Raw genomic sequence first — 17,378 nt, 5'->3', positions numbered from 1 at the left:
AGAACACTCTTAACTATAGAGATGATTGTCTTCATTTTGGGAAATACTTCAGTTGGTGGATCAGATAAGGCTGAGAGTTACAGTGTACAGAATCTTCATCGTTTTCCTTTCACTAAGCCTTTCAGATGAAAATGCTGCTAGCGCCCGGACGTCCGATCCAGGTGCTAGCGTCGGACGTAGGCACAACCCTCCAATTGGGTGAAGCGTAGCTGTCGGATGAACTAGAAAATTTTCCCACCGCAACATTGTTTGCGTGTTGCATGCAACATAGACCACCCAGAAAATTTTTCACGAGACACAAGTGGCTCTGGGCGTCATCTTCTTCGCACGGCTCGGGGAGGGGCGAGCTCCAAGTGAGGCCGTGCCCCTAGATCCGCCGCCGGGGGTGCAGATGTCGCATCTCCTCCAAAGAATAGAATTCCCCCTCCGGATCAACCACTTTGTAGCATCAAGCATAAAAAAAACTAGCTTAGCGTTGTAACATCAATAAAAATATGGTGAAACAACTGAAAAAAGTAGTTGCAACATCCATAAAATCCTACTGTAACCTTGAAAATGGCATTGCAATCTCCATCCATCCATAACAAAAATTGGACTCAGTTATGAAACATTCACACAAATCTATTAACAATTCGATTAGCTCTTGAAACATCCGGTAAATCTACTGCAACATCAAGAAAATATTACCGCAACAGATAGATTTGCTCATTGCAACACATACGTATGCAAGAAGGGATGAATGCAACACTCAGCAAACATCCATAACACCTGCAACATCCAAAAACCTCTATTGCAACATCATGGGGTACCTAATGCAACATGCTCGACGAGAAGAACTGTTTTCAGATGTAGAATCGAGCATCATTTGTGCTCCTTCCATGGCCATCAATGAGCACGAACCAAGGCGATGGAAAAGCTCGATGCTGCGCTTGGGGGCCCTGCCCAAGCTAGCGCCAGATCTCCAACGGCTCACCGCTGTCTGAGCCGTCAGCCCCGCAGTCAATGGCGGCGTCCAGGGCGGGAGGAGCGGCGGCGGTGGGGAGATGGGTTTGCTGCTGCAGGCACCGGGAGAGGGTCCACAGGCGGTGGAGCACGCCCAGGTCACAACCGCCGTAGGACGTGCTAATTCTGCTCCGTGGCGCAGCCTCGCAGGAGAGGATTGTGGCTGACATGGAGTGTGTGGAAGAGGAGGAGCTCATCCATGGTTGACAAACAAGGGAGCAAAGAGCATCAGATGTGCACGGTAGCGAGCGCAGAATGGGATTGAAGGAGCAACACTCTTGCGCGATGGCTGGCGCTACTGCGTGAGAAGCAGGAACAGTAGTGTGCGTGGCTACCGGCATTGAAGCAAGAGTAGCACGTAGGTCAATAGACGGCGACCATGGTGGTTTGGTGGTGGATTATCGTTGCATGTTTGGAGAAGAGATAAGGCATGAGAGAAGGGAGAGTAGTAGTACATAGGTATGCTTGGGGCAGTAGTAGATAGATGTGTGGTGGGAGCAATGAGTGGACAGAAATATGCAGTGGAAATTTGTGGAGGATGTGATGCCACGTGCGCGTCCGATTTGTTTCCAGCTCCGGACGGTCGTTCCATAGCATTTAACAAGAAAAGATTCAGTAGATAGATGTGGCCCACATTAAACTTAACAAAAACTATTGAATCAGTCATTCCATTATCTTAACAAAGGTAGGTAAGGAAGTAGAAAAAAACGCACACTTATAACCTACAATTACACCCTACAGTACAGTACCTACATTTGAGAGAAAAACATGAATCGCATTATGATTGATTCACATGTACAGAGTGTTATCCAGTAGTAGAACTAACTCAGATTTTTCCTCTTCCGACCCTCCTTATCCCTGATAACATAGCCCTCAAACTCAAAAATCTCGCAACTATGTATATGTTTGTGATATGGTGGCAAGTGGGATTTCCAAAGTAGTACCTCAAATTTTCCACGAGGCGGAAACTTCATAGAAGCAATATCTGTCATAGTTATGTTGGGAGCCTCTTCACCATCAAGCCCTATCCGATATTGGTTATGAACAACACAATATTGAATAGTTTCAGTTACTCTGCGAAGAAATATACAATCATTTTCCATTCCAAAATCACTTAGGCTTCTTCTAGATAAAAGTTCATTTTGCCGCCTGTTCTCGCTGATGCATTCAAGAACCTTCTGCAAATTATGAGCACCAGGAATAGCCTTTAACAGTTTAGCTAAGTTGTTTAAATTTATGAAAGGCCCAGCGAACGGTGTATATATGCCTTGGTCAAAGTACTCATCAAGTATTGTCACTGCTATGGATGCTAACTTTGGTTGCTCTTCAGGGTCTGCACTTCCAAATAGAAGTGCCTTGAAGGAGTACCGATATGCTTCTTGTGACAAAAAGTTCAAGCTAAGAGCTTGCATTGTTCCAAAGTTTATGATATCCTTTGACCGGCTTGTGACTATAATTTTACTGCGGGTTGAAACACTACTTTGATAAGCAGAGTGCAATCTTCTCCATGCACTCTCATCCACAGTCCCAACTAATTCAACAATAACCAGAAATATTTCTTCATTTGAGTCATCATTTTGATATTTGATTCTTCCTTGATCTCTTAAGGAACACTGCCTTTCTTCTCTGAAATCATAATCGTTTAAGAGAATAATACGAAAAAAGTGATTATGCACCCTTTCGTCGCGGCAAACATGCTCAACAAGAGTAGTTTTTCCAACTTTTCCTGGACCAACAATTGGTAGGACGCCAATTTTTCCATCAACAGGAGGTTCTTCATGCAGCAAGAAGTTAATGACCCGTTCCATCTCCTCTTGGAGACCAAACATGCAGTTTTCAATAAACAGATATGCGCTATATGGCTGGCGAAACATAGGAGGGTAGTTTCTCAGGAAAATAACAAACTCACTCATACTGGCAATGGCCATCTCTACACATTCAAGCATATCTTCTATCGTTTTTATGTCAGATTTACTTCTGCAAGAGAAACGAACACGCTTAGCAGGACTGAATTTAGACAAGGATAAGGAGTGGCTCGCACCATGGTCACTGCCCTTCTCTTCTTCTTGGGCTTGCAGTATGAAGGTGTCTAGCATGTAGAAACCTTGGTACATCACTTCTTTTAGCATTTTCAGTTGCTGAAGCATTGCTTCGTTTGTGATGCGCCTCACCTCTGCCTCCTCGACAGTGACACGAACACGCATAAGCATCCATTGCAACCTCTCTCTGTTCTTCCCCTTCGATGATGCTGCAGGCTTCAAGTATCTGTCAATCAAGAAGGAGATTGATTTAGTAACAAGTTCACCCATGACGACAGAGATGATCGTCTCCATTTTGGGAAATAACACGGTTGCAAGGTGGTTTGGGGATCAAACAAAGCTGAGAGGAGTTATATAATGTAGTCTCTCCCTTTCAGGTGGTGCATGGTCTTCATTCTTTTGTTTGACTAAGCCTTTCACACGTGTTGGAAATATCTTGGAAGACGGGCAAAAGATTTTGCGAACGTGTTGATACCTTTGTAAGACAAAAACAGTGTTTCGTCTAATACCATGATGATCACGAAGGCCTGGTTGTTCTGATTGGCTTTTCCTTACTGCCAGTACCACCTCAGCTCTTGACTTTGGAGCCTATGCTTAGTGAGCCATCACCATCATTAGTTCCTTAGTTTCCTCCCTTTTTCTGGTTTTAATCAAATTGATGAGAGACTTGATCAAACACGACTTCTGTTTTCACATGATGAAAAGCCCATTTCCCTACCTTCTCCATTGCAGTACCAACTCATATGGAGTCCAGCTTCCAGCCTGCAACGTGGAAAAGCTGCTGTCAGCTACTTCAGGAGAACTTGTCAAACTCACAATGACCATTACCTTCATCATCATTAATTAGTCAACATTTGAGAGTCATTTTTCCAACTTCGAGAGTCAAGAGGTGTTACCTTTCTCAGCTGGTAGGTGACTTAGACCACTGGAGTTGACTTGACTGACCCAGTATCCTTTCTGTCCTCCTCTCGTCCACCTGCTGGTATTTTCCTGAAAAAGAAAGAGTGTCCCCAAATGGAGATTTTCTTTTCTTTCTGCAGTCCTGACTTATTACAGACAAACAGCACCAGACGCGGAGGATCGCCTTCACAATATATGGTCATTCTCCAAAGAGAAGGACAAAGGTTAGGACGTCAGGTCATCAATTTCTCTGAAGAGTAAAACACGTAGAGTCTGTTTGGATATAGATATTGGAGGGCTCAAAGCAGACTCGTATTGGAAATGTGTTACAATACCAAATCTGTTGTTTGGATGTGGATGAAATTGCCACTTGGAATCGAACGAGGTGACAAATACCAATTCATGTTTGGATGTGTATGCTGTGAGTTGGTGGAGTGGAGCTACAAAAAGGTGGAGTTCATCGAGTGGAGCTGTTTTTTTTCGGAGTGGAGCAATCCCAAACAGGCTCTCATTATACCATGGAAATCCATGCCTCAACACAAGGTAATATTCTGTTAACAGTTAACAAACTTTATACATGATAAGGTAGTACTAGAGCATGACAATGTTGTAACTCCCTATCAAAACATATTCACATATCTTCCTATAAAAACATATTCACATATCTTTCTATGTAAGCTTAGCAATAGAGAGTTTAGCTAATTGTGACTCTTTTGTACAGAACGCTTCCTCTTGCTAGAGGTATTTTTTACCTCTTGAATCTCACAAATATCCACAAAACTATGGTAGGGCGGTATCCTAGACCTCCATCCTAGGATCTCGACTTTCCCTTGAGCCTTAATGCTTCCATACAAGACATCTTGGAGTTTTATCTTTGGTAGATCCTCTTGTTTAGAGTATTCATTCTCATAATGAAGCACAATGTATTGAGAAGGTGTAACCATTCTCCCAAGATATGCAGGTCTTTTCTGGTTTACAAGATCAAATGGATGCCCACCAAAGTTGGAGATGTTCTCGTTGATTTGCCCTCTCAAGAAGGTCAGAACCTTGCACCACATCTCGATGTCAAAGTTGTCCCTCAACAAACAAGCATAGATGTTCCCACCAATGAAGCATCCTTTTACCATCCTGGCTATCTCCATGGCCAAGCATGCAAGCCTTGGGTGCATCTTGGGATCTGTGCTTCCAAACGTGAGCGTCTTGAAGAAATACCAGTACGCTTCATGGGATAGATAATTCATACTTAGTGCCCGTGTTGTTCCAAACTTGATAATCTTGTTAGACCGGCTTGTGACTATGATTTTAGTGCCGCTTGGCACATCCCGTGTATCAGCAGAATACAACCTATTCCATGCATCTTCATTTAGATCGCCAACTAACTCAACGACAACTAGCAATCTTCCATCTTTGTTTGAGTTTGACACACGATTTTTATTTTCCATTGCATATCCTTCTCTAACTGTAACGAGGTCAACACCTGTGAAATCATGGTCCCGCAAGAACAAGATTTCTGAGAAACGATCACGGATTCTTTCATCCTCGCAAACATGAGCAACAAGGGTGGTCTTGCCGACTTTACCGGGACCAACAATCGGCAGGATCTCCAGTTCTGTAGAACCATGAGGTTGTGTGTGCAAGAGGAAGTTTATGACAAATTCAGTTTCCATCTGACGGCCAAACATGCAGTTGCCCAGCACGAGATGCATGCTATAAGGTTGGTGGTACAGGCGAGGATAGCTTGCCAAGAACACGACTAGCTCTTGCGCATCAAGGATCATGGAGCTTAAATCATCAAGATACTTGTTTAGCTGTCTCAAAATCTGTGGGTTTCTACTGGACGAACACAAACCTTGTAGAGAATTTATTTTGGGTAGAGACAAAGAGTGAGTCAAAAGCTGACCTTTAGCCTCCTCTTTGATGTGAACTTGGTATCTGAAGGTGTCGAGGGTGTAACAGCCTCGGTACATGGCGTCTCTGATCATATCCAGCTGCTGGAGAACAGATTGGTTTGTGATCTGGCGTCCCATGGCCTCATCAATGATGACCTGTGCCCGGAGTAGGATCATATGGAGGCGATCCTCCACGTCCGGTGCCTTCGGCTTGAAGCTTTTTTTGATGAAGAAATTTATTGATCTAGTTGTCAGCTCGCCCAGAACTGCAGAAAGGAGAATGTCCATTTGGGGACTCTCTCTGGAAGAGAAATCCAAGAGGTGGATGTGAGAATGAACAACGCTTCTGGAATGGCACGAACTTCTTTCTGCAGTTATAATAAAGCTTTGACCTTCCGAACTTCTTTTGTCTTCGCCTTGTTGTTCTGATTGGCTTTTCCTCTCCCACGTGGTCAAGACATACTGCCAGTACCACCTCAGCTCTTGACTCTGGAGCCTATGTTTAGTGAGCCATCACCATCATTAGTTCCTTAGTTTCGTCCCTTTTTCCGATCTTGATCAAATTGAGGAGAGACTTGATCAAACACAACCTCAGTTTTTACATGATGAAAAGCCCATTTTCCTCCCTTCTCCATTGCAGTACCAACTCATGTGGAGTCCAGCTTCATAAGATGTGGACCATAGCTGCAAAAGCTTTACTAGTCTTCTACAGACAGCTGTGTGGCAGGCTTAGTCAAAGAAAAACGAAGACCATCCACCACGACAGAAGGAGAAGGGCTCTACATTATATAACTCCTCTGAGTCAATTTTTGACCCATTACACCATCTTGTAATAGTAGTATTTTTACACCATCTTGTAATAGTAGTATTTTCCACCCATTACACCATCTTGTAATAGTAGTATTTTTACACCATCTTGTAATAGTAGTATTTTCCATTCTCAAAAATTAAATATGGTATTATGATGAAAAGTGCATATTTGGTCACTGAAGAACTATGACATGATGAATACAAGCAACAGTTTGTTCTTGACTCTGAGAGCAAACCAAGTAGCTACACTGCTATAATACAGAGGTACTTGAGATCTCCAAGGTATCAGTCTCCATTCCAAGCCTTGCAGACAGGATTTATTGGAACAATTTCTTTGGCAGGTACGAAAAAAAATGAAGCAGTCATCAGTGCATTACTAAACGAATTTATGTTATTTTCAGCTATCATATCGCAAATCAGAGTAATCGGATCGACTACAAAGAATCAATGCTGAGTCAATGGCAACAAAATTGCAGAGCCAAGCTTCAGATTGGATTTCAGAACAGGGGCAAAAAGGAGTTCAGAGTATGGACGAATACCTGGAGGCAGAGATGTGCAGGCAGGGCGCAGCCTGTTGTTGCGGTGCGACGGCGAGCAGAGCTGCCCGCCCATGGCCCACGGTGGCGCCGCCTCACCGGACGGAGGCGTTGGGCTCCCTCGCCGTCTCAAGCCAGCCGCCGCAGAGGAGCTAGGGCCTCGAGCGGCCCGGGCGCTAGGCCGGAGACAGCAGAAGGGGCGTGAATCCGAGGGGGCAGAACCCCCTGGTTTGGCTCTGCCTCCCCCCTTGTCGGTTCCTTCTCCGGCCGTCGCACCGCCGCCACCGCCGGCTTCTGTCCCGGCCGGAAGCGCGGACCCCACCCCACTCATCGCCTAGCTCAGACTGAGAGAGAGAGACTGAGAGAGAGAGAGAGAGAGAGAGAGAGAGAGAGAGAGAGAGAGAGTTCGTTTTGCACCAGCACTCTGTAGTTTTTGCTGGGCAACCGGACATGGTGAATTGAGGACCTGAACCGGCCGCCGGACAGGGTGTTGAGAGTGTTGAGAGGAAGACGAAGGGGACTGACAAGGGAAAGCGAAATTGCCGTCTCTGCCATCCTGTAGATGGCTTGTCTCTTGCAGAGGCGATATCCTGCAGGTTCTGCTGCAAAGGAGGCCATGGTGCCCAAAGCAACGGTGTGTGTTCAGTCTCCTGTAAAATCTTGGCATTGTATACTATCTGGACAACTCAATTTCCTCCTGACAAACTTGAAATGACAAATTGTTCGATGTACACAGGCTAGTAGGCTACCACATGTTCGATAATCGACACCGTCAATCATACATTAAGTCAGAAGAGAAGGGCGGAGATCAAACTCAATGATGCACTAGTACTTTACACACGCTTCCTCTTGGCACCTGTAACTTTTAGCTCTCGGATCTCGCAAGTATTGGAATAGCTATAGTAGGGCGGTATGCGAGACCTCCACACTAGGACATCAAATTTTCCGCGAGGCTTAACGCTTCCATATAGCACATCTAGGATTTTGATCTCTGGAACCTCCTCCTGTGAAGGGTGCTGGTGCAGATGATAAAGCACCAAGTCTTCAGAAGGTGCAGCCATCCTCCGAAGATGAGCGGGTCTATTCTGGTTCATGACTTCAAATGGATGCCCACCAAATCTGGAGACATGCTTCTGCATGAGCCCTCTCAGGAATGCCAGAACCTTACACCAAAAGCGGATGTCAAAGTTGTCCCTCAGCATACAAGAGGTCATGTTTGCACCGATGAGGCATCCGTTCAACATCCTGGCTATCTCCATGGCCAGGTGTGCAAACCTCGGGTGCATCTCGGGATCTGTGCTTCCAAATGTGAGGGTCTTGAAGAAACACCAGTATGCTTCACATGACAGATACTTCATCCTTAGTGCCTGTGTTGTTCCAAGCTTCGTAATCTTGTCGGACCGGCTTGTGACTATGATCTTACTACCGCTTGGCACATGCTGCATAGCAGAGTACAATCTGTTCCAGGCGTCTTTGTTGAGGTCACCAACTAACTCAACAACAACCAGTAATCTTCTATCTCCGTTCAAGTTTACATGGTTTTGATATTCCATTGCATGTCGTCCTTCTCTTAACGCAGCGAGATCATCACCTGTGAAATCATGGCCGTGTAAGAACAGGATTTCTGAGAAGTGATCGCGGATTCTTTCATCCTCGCAAACATGAGCAACAAGGGTGCTCTTGCCCACTAAACAAGGACCAACAATTGGCAGGACCTCCAATTCTTTAGAACCATCACGCTGTGTGTGCAAGAGGAAGTTGATGACAAGTTCTGACTCCATCTGGCGGCCAAACATGCAGTTGCCCAGCAGGAAATGCATGCTGTAAGGTTGGCGGTACCGGCGAGGATAGCTCAGCAAGATCACAACCAACTCTTTCACATCAAGGATCATAGAACTCAAATTGTCAAGGGCCTCTTGCAATTTTTCTAAGAGCAGCGTCTTTCTATTGAAAGAACCAATTCCTTTCAGAGAACTTAGTTTAGAGGGAGACAGAGAATGACTCACAACGTGATCTTTGGCATCCTCCACACCATGATATTGGTATCTGAAGGTGTCAAGCATGTAACATCCCTGGTGCATGGCATTTCTCAGCATGTCCAGCTGCTGGAGCATAGCTTGGTTTGTGATGTTCCGTCCTGTGGCCTCGTTGACGATTACCTGAGCCCTGAGGAGAGCCCTTTTCAGTCTGTCCTCGACCTCCAGCACCTTCGGCTTGGAGCTTCTGCTGATGAAGAAATTTATGGATCTAGAGGCCAGCTCACCCAGGACAGCAGAAAGAAAACTCTCCATTAGGGATCTCTCCTCAGGAAGATAACCCCAGCAGGTGGTTGTGTGAATGAAAAGGAGCTTTGGAGCAACAACATGAGATGTCTCTAACTTAAGACTCTAAGGACATCAAGGTCGGTCCAATACAGTAGTCCATGCACGAGATTGTTTCATCTTTGACCCTTGGCACTCCTTTTTCCTTAGCCTGCTTCACATTCCCTATCCATCATTGTCAATCAATAGCACTACCAGCTGAGAAAGGTACAGATCTTGACCCAGAGGCCGGAGCCATCACCAACTGCTGCAAAGCTGCCCTGAAACATGTGGTTTCAAATTTAAGGAGAGACTTTGTCAAACAAACTATGCATGTATGCCTTGACATAATGAAATATAATGCACACCCTGGTCATCGTTTCTTCATTGTAGTACCTTCCTGTAGGAGTGCAGTGTTCAGAAGGAACTTACCACAACCACCATGTCATGTATGCCACAGCATTCAAATACTTCAGAAGGAATTTAGTTTCAACCGAGAAGAAGAATGACTCACAACCTGATGTTTGGCATCTTCCTCATCGTGATATTGGTATCTGAAGGCGTCAAGTTTGTAACAGCCTTGGTACATGGCATCTCTCAGCATGTCCAGCTGCTGGAGCATAGCTTGGTTTGTGATGTTCCGTCCTGTGGCCTCGTTGACGATTACCTGAGCCATGAGGAGAGCCCTTTTCAGTGTGTCCTCGACCTCCATCACCTTCGGCTTGGAGCTTCTGCTGATGAAGAAATTTATGGATCTAGAGGCCAGCTCACCCAGGACAGCAGAAAGAAAACTCTCCATTAGGGATCTAATTTCCTCGAGAAGATAACCCAGCAGGTGGTGCAGGGAATGAAAAGGAGCTTTGGAGGAACAACATGAGATGTCTATTACTTAAGACTCTAAGGGATGTTTCATATCTGACCCTTGGAACTTCTTTTTCCGTAGACTGATTCACATTTCCTATCTATCATTGTCAAGCAATAGCACTACGCCACTACCCGCTGAGAAAGGTACAGATCCTCACCCAGAGGTCACAGGAATCACCAACTACTGCAAAGCTGCCCTGAAACATGGGGTTCTCTGTACCTCCATGAATTCCTTATCACCCCCCCCCCCCCCCCCCCCCCCCCCCCCCCCCCCCCCCGGTTTTCTAGTCTTGTTCAAATTTAAGGAGAGACTCTGTCAAACAAATTATTCATGTATCCCTTCACATAATGAAATGCACACCCTGGTCATCGTTTATCCGTTGTAGTACCTTCCTACACGAGTGCAGTGTTCAAAATGGAGATGCCACAGCAGTCAACTACTTCCGAAGAAACTTACCAACATACCATATTTTGATCAACAAGTGCTCAAAAGTCAAAAGTTGCTATGCGTGTTCCGACTACTGTATCTTTTCCCCTCATCATTCTAAACAGGCCGAGCCATTATCTTTGGCATTGCTGCCTGAAGAGTCGGCGCCTCCTCCTCCTCCTCTACCCCTTCCACCCCGCCGCCCCCTCCTCCTCCGCCCTCCCCGCCGGCCCCATCCACCCCCGCCGCCTCGTCCTCCTTCGCCCTCCGTGTAACGACCGAACCCTAATCTTTCCCGGTTAGGTTTGATCTCAGCCCTTAACCTCCGTCAGTTGTTCTGCTGATCGTTTTCAAGTGCTCAGTTTCCGCCAGTTCCGACCCCTGGGATCCGACCCCTGCTGCTTCGATCCTTTTCCCGACCCTGGCGAGTTAAGCCATCCGTCGGATCCTGTCAAATCTTCCTCACCCGTCTGATCTTTTCCCCGGTGGACCCGTGAGATCCTTTTCCAGATCCCCCGCGTCAGCCGCACTCGAGTTGCATGGCTGCCTCAGAGCCTTCCTGCCGCGTGGCTCGCCTTCTCCGACGCCACTGCTCAGTTTTGTCTCTGGCAAGCGACCGAGTGGGTTCCCACGCCCTCTTCCCCAATAGCAGCGGAAGCCCTCTGCGCCCCTTTCTGCAGAGCCTCGCTCCCCGCGCCCATCATCACGATACCAGATCTCGGCCCCGGAGACCGATGTCGCCCGTCTTTTCCGTCCTTTCCAGCAACAGTTGCGCCGCCCGGTCGTCGCTACACGACGATTCCTCCACCGCCAACCCCGACCGCGGCCGCGACAGTCCCTTTCCCCGCTCTGTCAGACGCCGCCCGACAATCTGTTGTTCCGCGCTCTCCCCCGCGTCGCGTCCGCTTGTTCTCCCACCTGTGCGCCCTCGATCCTAGCGCCGTTTAACCGGTCGCTTCTATCACCTCTTCCGCACGGCGACGCCCGCTTTCCGCCAAATCTCAACTACCGGTCTACCCGCACCTACGCCGCCCTGACGGAGTAGCGCAATGATCGCTGGTGTCACCCCCGGAGCTCTGCTGCACCGCCCGGTTTGCTCAATCGCCGCCACGGCAGAGCACTCCATTGCTTCTCCCCGGCCTTCGCGCCGCTTCCCTTCTCTCTCTCCGCGACGCTTCCGTTCCTCTGCTCCCGCAGCTATAAAAAGGAATGCCCCGTCGCCGGAGTCCCCTCCGCTTTTGTTGCCCTTAGTTTCAGCTAGCTCCCTGCTCAAGCTCCTAGCGCCCTCCGCCCAACCTTGAGAAGTTCATCTCCCAGTTCCTTTTCAGTTCATCCAAGTCACCAGCAGCGTGCCTCTTGTGCTGCGCAAGAGCTCTCTTACGATCTGCAAGAAGCACCGCCGCCGGAGCACCGCCAGCTTTAGTCCCTGCTCAAAGCTTTAGTTCCGTGCCCAAGTCTGCCTCTTCCCGACCCCAAGCTTTCCTTTCAGGAAGAAGGTGAGTGCCGACCCTAAGTCCGCCTCGACCGACCCCTCCTATCCGCCCGACCCCAGTTCCGCCTCGTCCGACCCTGTCTGTTTGCCGACCTTTGTCTGCCTCGCCCGAGGGTCTGGCTGTGATCCTTTCTTCAACTTAAGGGTGTAAGTGTAAAACGTGGGAACCCTTCAGCGCCTACGTCTGAGGATCCCAGTTATCACACCCTCTAGTTCGAGGATCGGACCACTCGTTTCTTCCCTACCCTTACCTGTTGATCATCATCAGCTCTCTCCAACCGCCTCCCACTCCTGCTCTTTGTCGCAAGTTTCTGGGCTCAGGAGAGCCAGTGTTGCTGTCGACTTAAACGTTTAAGCTAACCTTTGCATTGCATCCGTGTAGAGCTGCATCTCGCTGACGGCTTCTACGAGCTGCACCCGGCGCCCGAAGAAGAAGCTGTAGCCGAGTTTCCGCCCGCTGAAGTCGAAGCCGCCCCCGAAGTCGAGCAGTTTCCGCCCCCTTTGTTTGCAGGCAAGCCCCGGTTGCATGGAAACCCTGTGTGTTCTTGTCAAACTTGCACATGCCTTCTGAATAGCATGTTTGTGCATTTACGTTTAGGAGTTGTGTGAAACCCTAGATGCATGACTCAGTCACCCATGATCTGAACACTAGCTGTTGGACCGAGTAGCTGCATTGCTTAAATAGGAAACGGTAAAAGCCGAGTGATCTCCTGTCACTCGCGAGTTGTAGGAGTTGCATGTGTTACTCTCCTGTTACAACTATAAGGACGATGGACGGGGCAGGGTTTGGTAACTCTTTGGTGGTCGGATGATGGCCCCGTCTGTCTATGAAAACTTACTAAGGCCCGACAGTGGTGGTGTTCGTGATCAAGTGTTTGAAAGTACTAGCCTCATACTTAGTATGGGATGAGGAAGCCTAGTACCTGATTGAACCTAGACGTGAGCGGTCGCCCCATTGTTCTTGGAACGGAGTTTCCCCTGCTGGTTGTCGCACGTGGTGGCAAAGCGTGGTCACAGGACGGCAGAGGCCGGGTCTATGGAACCTTGCACCAAAGGAAATGGGCCCGACACGGGTTAGGGGATCGATGGGGAAGGCCGACACAGGAAGCGACCTCCGGGTGCGCGGATGTCGTGGGGCTAGGTTCACCATGCATGGTTAAAGAACTCGAATCGATTCGTCTGCCTCTCACAGCTTGAGACTTCTTGATCGCTATGTCACCCTGAGTAAATGAGGAATCTGATGATGGCAATGTTGTTGTTTTATATACACACTTGTTGGCTCGATGTTTGCTCAGAATAGGTTGCACAACCTAGACTGGTAAGTAAATCTAGAACCGGAGCTAAAACTTGAAAATAGGTTATTTAGCGCTGTTGGCAAAACAAACCCCTCAGCCAAAAGCCTTGCATGTCTGGTTGGGAGAATAGTTGGCTCCTCCCCGGTTAAGTCTTGTTGAGCTTAGTAGCTCAGCCTTGTTGTGGCTCCTGTTTTTCAGGTGAAGTTGCAGCTTCCGACCCCTCCTCTGTTGGTGCTTGGCCGCCCCAGCTCCCGCCAGGCTGGACGGTCGAGTGGGACCCCTCCTCGGACGGCGAGGAGAGGACTCAGTGATGTTCTGGCTGGCCTCGCCCGGATGTCCGACCCCGACGAAGTCTTCCGCTAGTGTTTTCCTGTTGTTTTCGTTATAAAACTCTGATGTTAAATTTTCATGACCGAACTCTTGAGTAAGACTGGTTAAACTCAGTGGACTTGTTGTATTCTCTGTAACCGCTCACCTTCGGGTGGGTTTGCTGAACGCGATCCTGTTTAAGTGGTTAAATCGGATGAAATCCGACGGCACTTCGTATTAACTCGGTTTAGGCAGGAGTGTCGCATGTTAGGTGACTCAACCCTGTTTAATCAAGCTAATCCGAGGTGGTTCCGCCACAGCTTGGTACCAGAGCCGAGTTCAGCATATCAGAGAACCCAAGGAGCCCTAAACACTTCTTTGGAAATGTAAAAGTTGCAAGAACCTTTCGAAAATCTCGTACAAACGTTAAGGATGACTTAGTGCGAGAGGCCCTAGGGGATTTTGGGGTTGTTTTAGGTGACTAATAAGTATCTGGTTATGTTACTAACTCCTCTAGCACTTCGCCACGTTTGTCATACGTGTGCCGAATTCCGCATCACGAGTATGCGAGGGTTGATAGGGAGTTCCATTCAAGGGACCCTATCTTCACGGTTGTTTTCGCCCACGTCTATCATACGTGCGCAGGTTCCGTATGTGATCCATACGAAGGCTGATATGGTTCGATTCCAACAAACCTATTGGCACGGTTGTTTCGCCACGTCTATCATACGTGTGCCGATGCCGTATCACGAGTATGCGAAGGGTTATGTGGTTCTATTCGGAAGGAACCTCTTTCCACGGTTGAGTGCTATCCATGCAGCCTTAAACGCATGGGTGCCGTTCCTATAGAGGATGGTAATGTTTGGGAACGCTTTCGTGGGTGCTGGCACGAAAGGTTCGGGTGTGTGTTTTTCTGCAGGTTGCTAACCGCGTTCGTTAAGACGTTGCTAGAACCGACTAGATAATATAGGGAGAGACGTATTGTTGCCTTGTCACCGGCGCTAACCGCGTAAGACCCAAGATTCGGGCAGTTGTTTTTGGTTAAGAATACGGTAGGCCGTGCATGCGTCATACAGAAATCGGTAATGTTTCCTTCTCAACAGCAACCCTGTCCGGCAGAGTTCCTTTGGATCTAAGGATTTCTGGCTCCTCTTAGTTGCTCTCGGTTAAGCCCTTCTGCTTCTCTATCCGACCCCTGATCTTCGGAGTTATCTCACGTGGCTTCGGTTTTCTTGGTTCCAGATGGCTGCTCCCGGGCATGTGGTGTTTGGAGCGGACGGTACCTTCCAATCAAACTGTCTACATTTCGAGGGGTTTCCCGCGATCTTGTGGGATACGTTGAGATGGTTTGGGTATCAGTCCCCACCCCTATACTCTGGGCGGCTATATGTGGAGCAGGGCATCCAGGCGTGCCAGGTGCAAGCACTGGTGCCACCCCCTTTTGTGCGGCCCGACTAGCCCTCTCTGGGCATCATAGCCTACGGTCTTTCTCCGGAAGATACATGGGAATCCGCTGCCCTCCAGTTGCTCACGCAGTTCTGTCAGTTCCACCCTGTGGAGATCACCCTGGACCCGATCGGTCTTTTTCCTGTCAGAAGTCGGATGGACCCGGCCTGGCTGGACCGCATCGACAACCTTGAAGTGTTGGCCGCTACCTGCGCCACGCTCACCATCTCCTCCAACGTCAGATGCATGGCTGCGTTCTATCGGCTGATCGAGCTCCAAGGAAGGGCCATGACACTCTTTGCTCGGACTGCTACGGACACCCACGTGTACCTCCAAGCAGCTAGAAGAGATCTGGTAGGCCAAACCTACCAGCTGATCCAACGTGGAATTCAGATCCACGACATGCAAGACCGGATCTCCGAGCTGGAAGGAGAAGTTGCCGACCTTGTGGATGGTATGATCGAGCTCTCGGAGGAGAAAATGGAGGTGGAAATGGAATTGGCCGTTGCCAATGCCCACCTAGAGGAGCACCAAGCTGAGCTTGAGGACATGCATGCCCTCAACATGCAACTTGAAGCTCAGGAGGACCCTGAGGAAGACGAGGGAGCGTCCAGCATGGACATAGAAGAAGATGGCGTCCCTTCTCCGACTCATAGTGTCCAGTGGTAGTTTGAGGGTTCTCGGGGAACCTTCTTTCTTTTGTTGTACTCCTCGGCGGCCTAGTTTTGGAAAGTTGTAATAGGTTAGCCTTGAGTTGAGTACTTCCTGAGTTGAAACGACGTTGTGTATAAAGTCAATCCAGTGCAGTGTACAGTTCTATCTTTTTCGTATGATGTGGATGCTAAGGCTAAGTAACTGGTGCCGACCCTGTGTTGCTTTCGGGGAGCCTGTTCAGTTGGCCGACCCTAGCTTGCGAACCAGAGTGCGCCGACCCTTGAGACAGTTACCGCCTTGTCCGACCCTCTGTGAGTGTGGACCGTATCCGACCCCTTGGTTCGAGTGGACCCGACCCTAAGAGTCTGCTTGTGGTGTGGTTAACTGAGGTGGAGTGCCGGGGCAAGTAAGGGCTAGCTGTGATGAAATGGGAGGAATGTGCTTCCTCTATAAGGACGTGTGATGTACCTTTGGCAAGAGTCGCATTAAAGGATTTAATTCATACGATCCCATTCGTTGGAATACACCTAAGGTTATGAGATTAATGGGGCGTTAACTCTTGCAGATGGCGCACCGCACGAGGTCTGGAACTATGCCCAGCAACAGCGACCAGCGCCAGGATCTTCCCCCGCCCCCGCCACCATCGCCATTGGAGGCAATCCTAGAAACTCAAACCGAGCTACTCAGGCATCTGGTGCAAGGACAACAGCAGCCACATGGTGGTAGAGCACAGCAGCAGCATATCGCAAGATATGAGGACTTTTTGGGGACACAGCCCCCGCTGTTCCAAAAGACCTAGGAACCGCTTGACGCTGATGCATGGGTTCGGACGATCGAATCTAAGTTCGAGCTCCTTACCGCTCCATGCCCTGACAACAATAAGGCGCGGTTCGCAGCTCAGCAGCTGCGTGGTTCCGCACGGCTTTGGTGGGACCACTACCATGCCATGCTACCTGCTGACCACATAGTCAGCTGGGACGAGTTTAAGCTGGCGTTCAAGGCGCATCACATTCCTGAAGGTCTCCTGGAGCGAAAGCTCAACGAGTTTCTGGCCCTCACCCAAGGAACTAGGGATGTGCTGCACTACGCCCAGGCGTTTAACGACCTGTGCCGTTATGCGGGATATCACGCGGATACCGATGAGAAGAAGCGGGACAGATTCCGCCGAGGACTGAGCTTGGAGCTCAGGGAGAGGCTGAACCCCATCCGGGTGGACACCTATAACGAGCTGGTCAATCTGGCCATCTCCCAGGAGGATTGCATGCAAGCTCTCAAGGCCGACCAGAAGAGGAAAGCCTCTGTGGCTCTTCCGAGCCCGCCAGCCCGAAGATTTCGGATGATCCCTCCACAAGCCCCTGGCCGACCCCAACAGTCAGGGAAATGGATCGCCCGACCCCCGCTGGCAACAATGCCCA

The 17,378-nt window shown here is 48.8% G+C and overlaps 2 protein-coding genes across 3 annotated transcripts; both read right to left on the bottom strand.

Annotated features, from left to right (window-relative positions):
- Window positions 1–1,622: 1,622 nt before the first annotated feature.
- LOC117846499 (putative disease resistance protein RGA1) lies at window positions 1,623–6,756 on the bottom strand. 2 transcript variants are annotated; one of them, XM_072292006.1, is made up of 5 exons: window positions 3,938–6,756; window positions 3,760–3,803; window positions 3,517–3,681; window positions 3,044–3,267; window positions 1,623–2,979 (listed from the first exon to the last, which is right to left on the bottom strand). In XM_072292006.1, the coding sequence occupies exon 1, from the start codon at window positions 6,116–6,118 to the stop codon at window positions 4,640–4,642; it is 1,479 nt and encodes a 492-aa protein (XP_072148107.1). In that variant the 5' UTR covers window positions 6,119–6,756; the 3' UTR covers window positions 1,623–2,979; window positions 3,044–3,267; window positions 3,517–3,681; window positions 3,760–3,803; window positions 3,938–4,639. The 2 variants fall into 2 exon arrangements, with proteins under 2 accessions (XP_072148107.1, XP_072148106.1); XM_072292005.1 differs by having other exon boundaries at window positions 1,623–3,267.
- A 152-nt stretch (window positions 6,757–6,908) lies between these two features.
- Window positions 6,909–10,470, bottom strand: LOC140220042 (putative disease resistance RPP13-like protein 1). Its single transcript, XM_072292008.1, has one exon. The coding sequence runs from the start codon at window positions 9,465–9,467 to the stop codon at window positions 8,010–8,012; it is 1,458 nt and encodes a 485-aa protein (XP_072148109.1). The 5' UTR covers window positions 9,468–10,470; the 3' UTR covers window positions 6,909–8,009.
- Between the last annotated feature and the right edge of the window lie 6,908 nt (window positions 10,471–17,378).

The sequence above is a fragment of the Setaria viridis genome, chromosome 2 (assembly GCF_005286985.2).
Source record: "Setaria viridis chromosome 2, Setaria_viridis_v4.0, whole genome shotgun sequence".
NCBI lineage: Eukaryota > Viridiplantae > Streptophyta > Magnoliopsida > Poales > Poaceae > Setaria > Setaria viridis.
The sequence above is the reverse complement of the archived record's forward strand: the minus strand, read 5'-3'. Positions and strand labels throughout refer to the sequence as shown.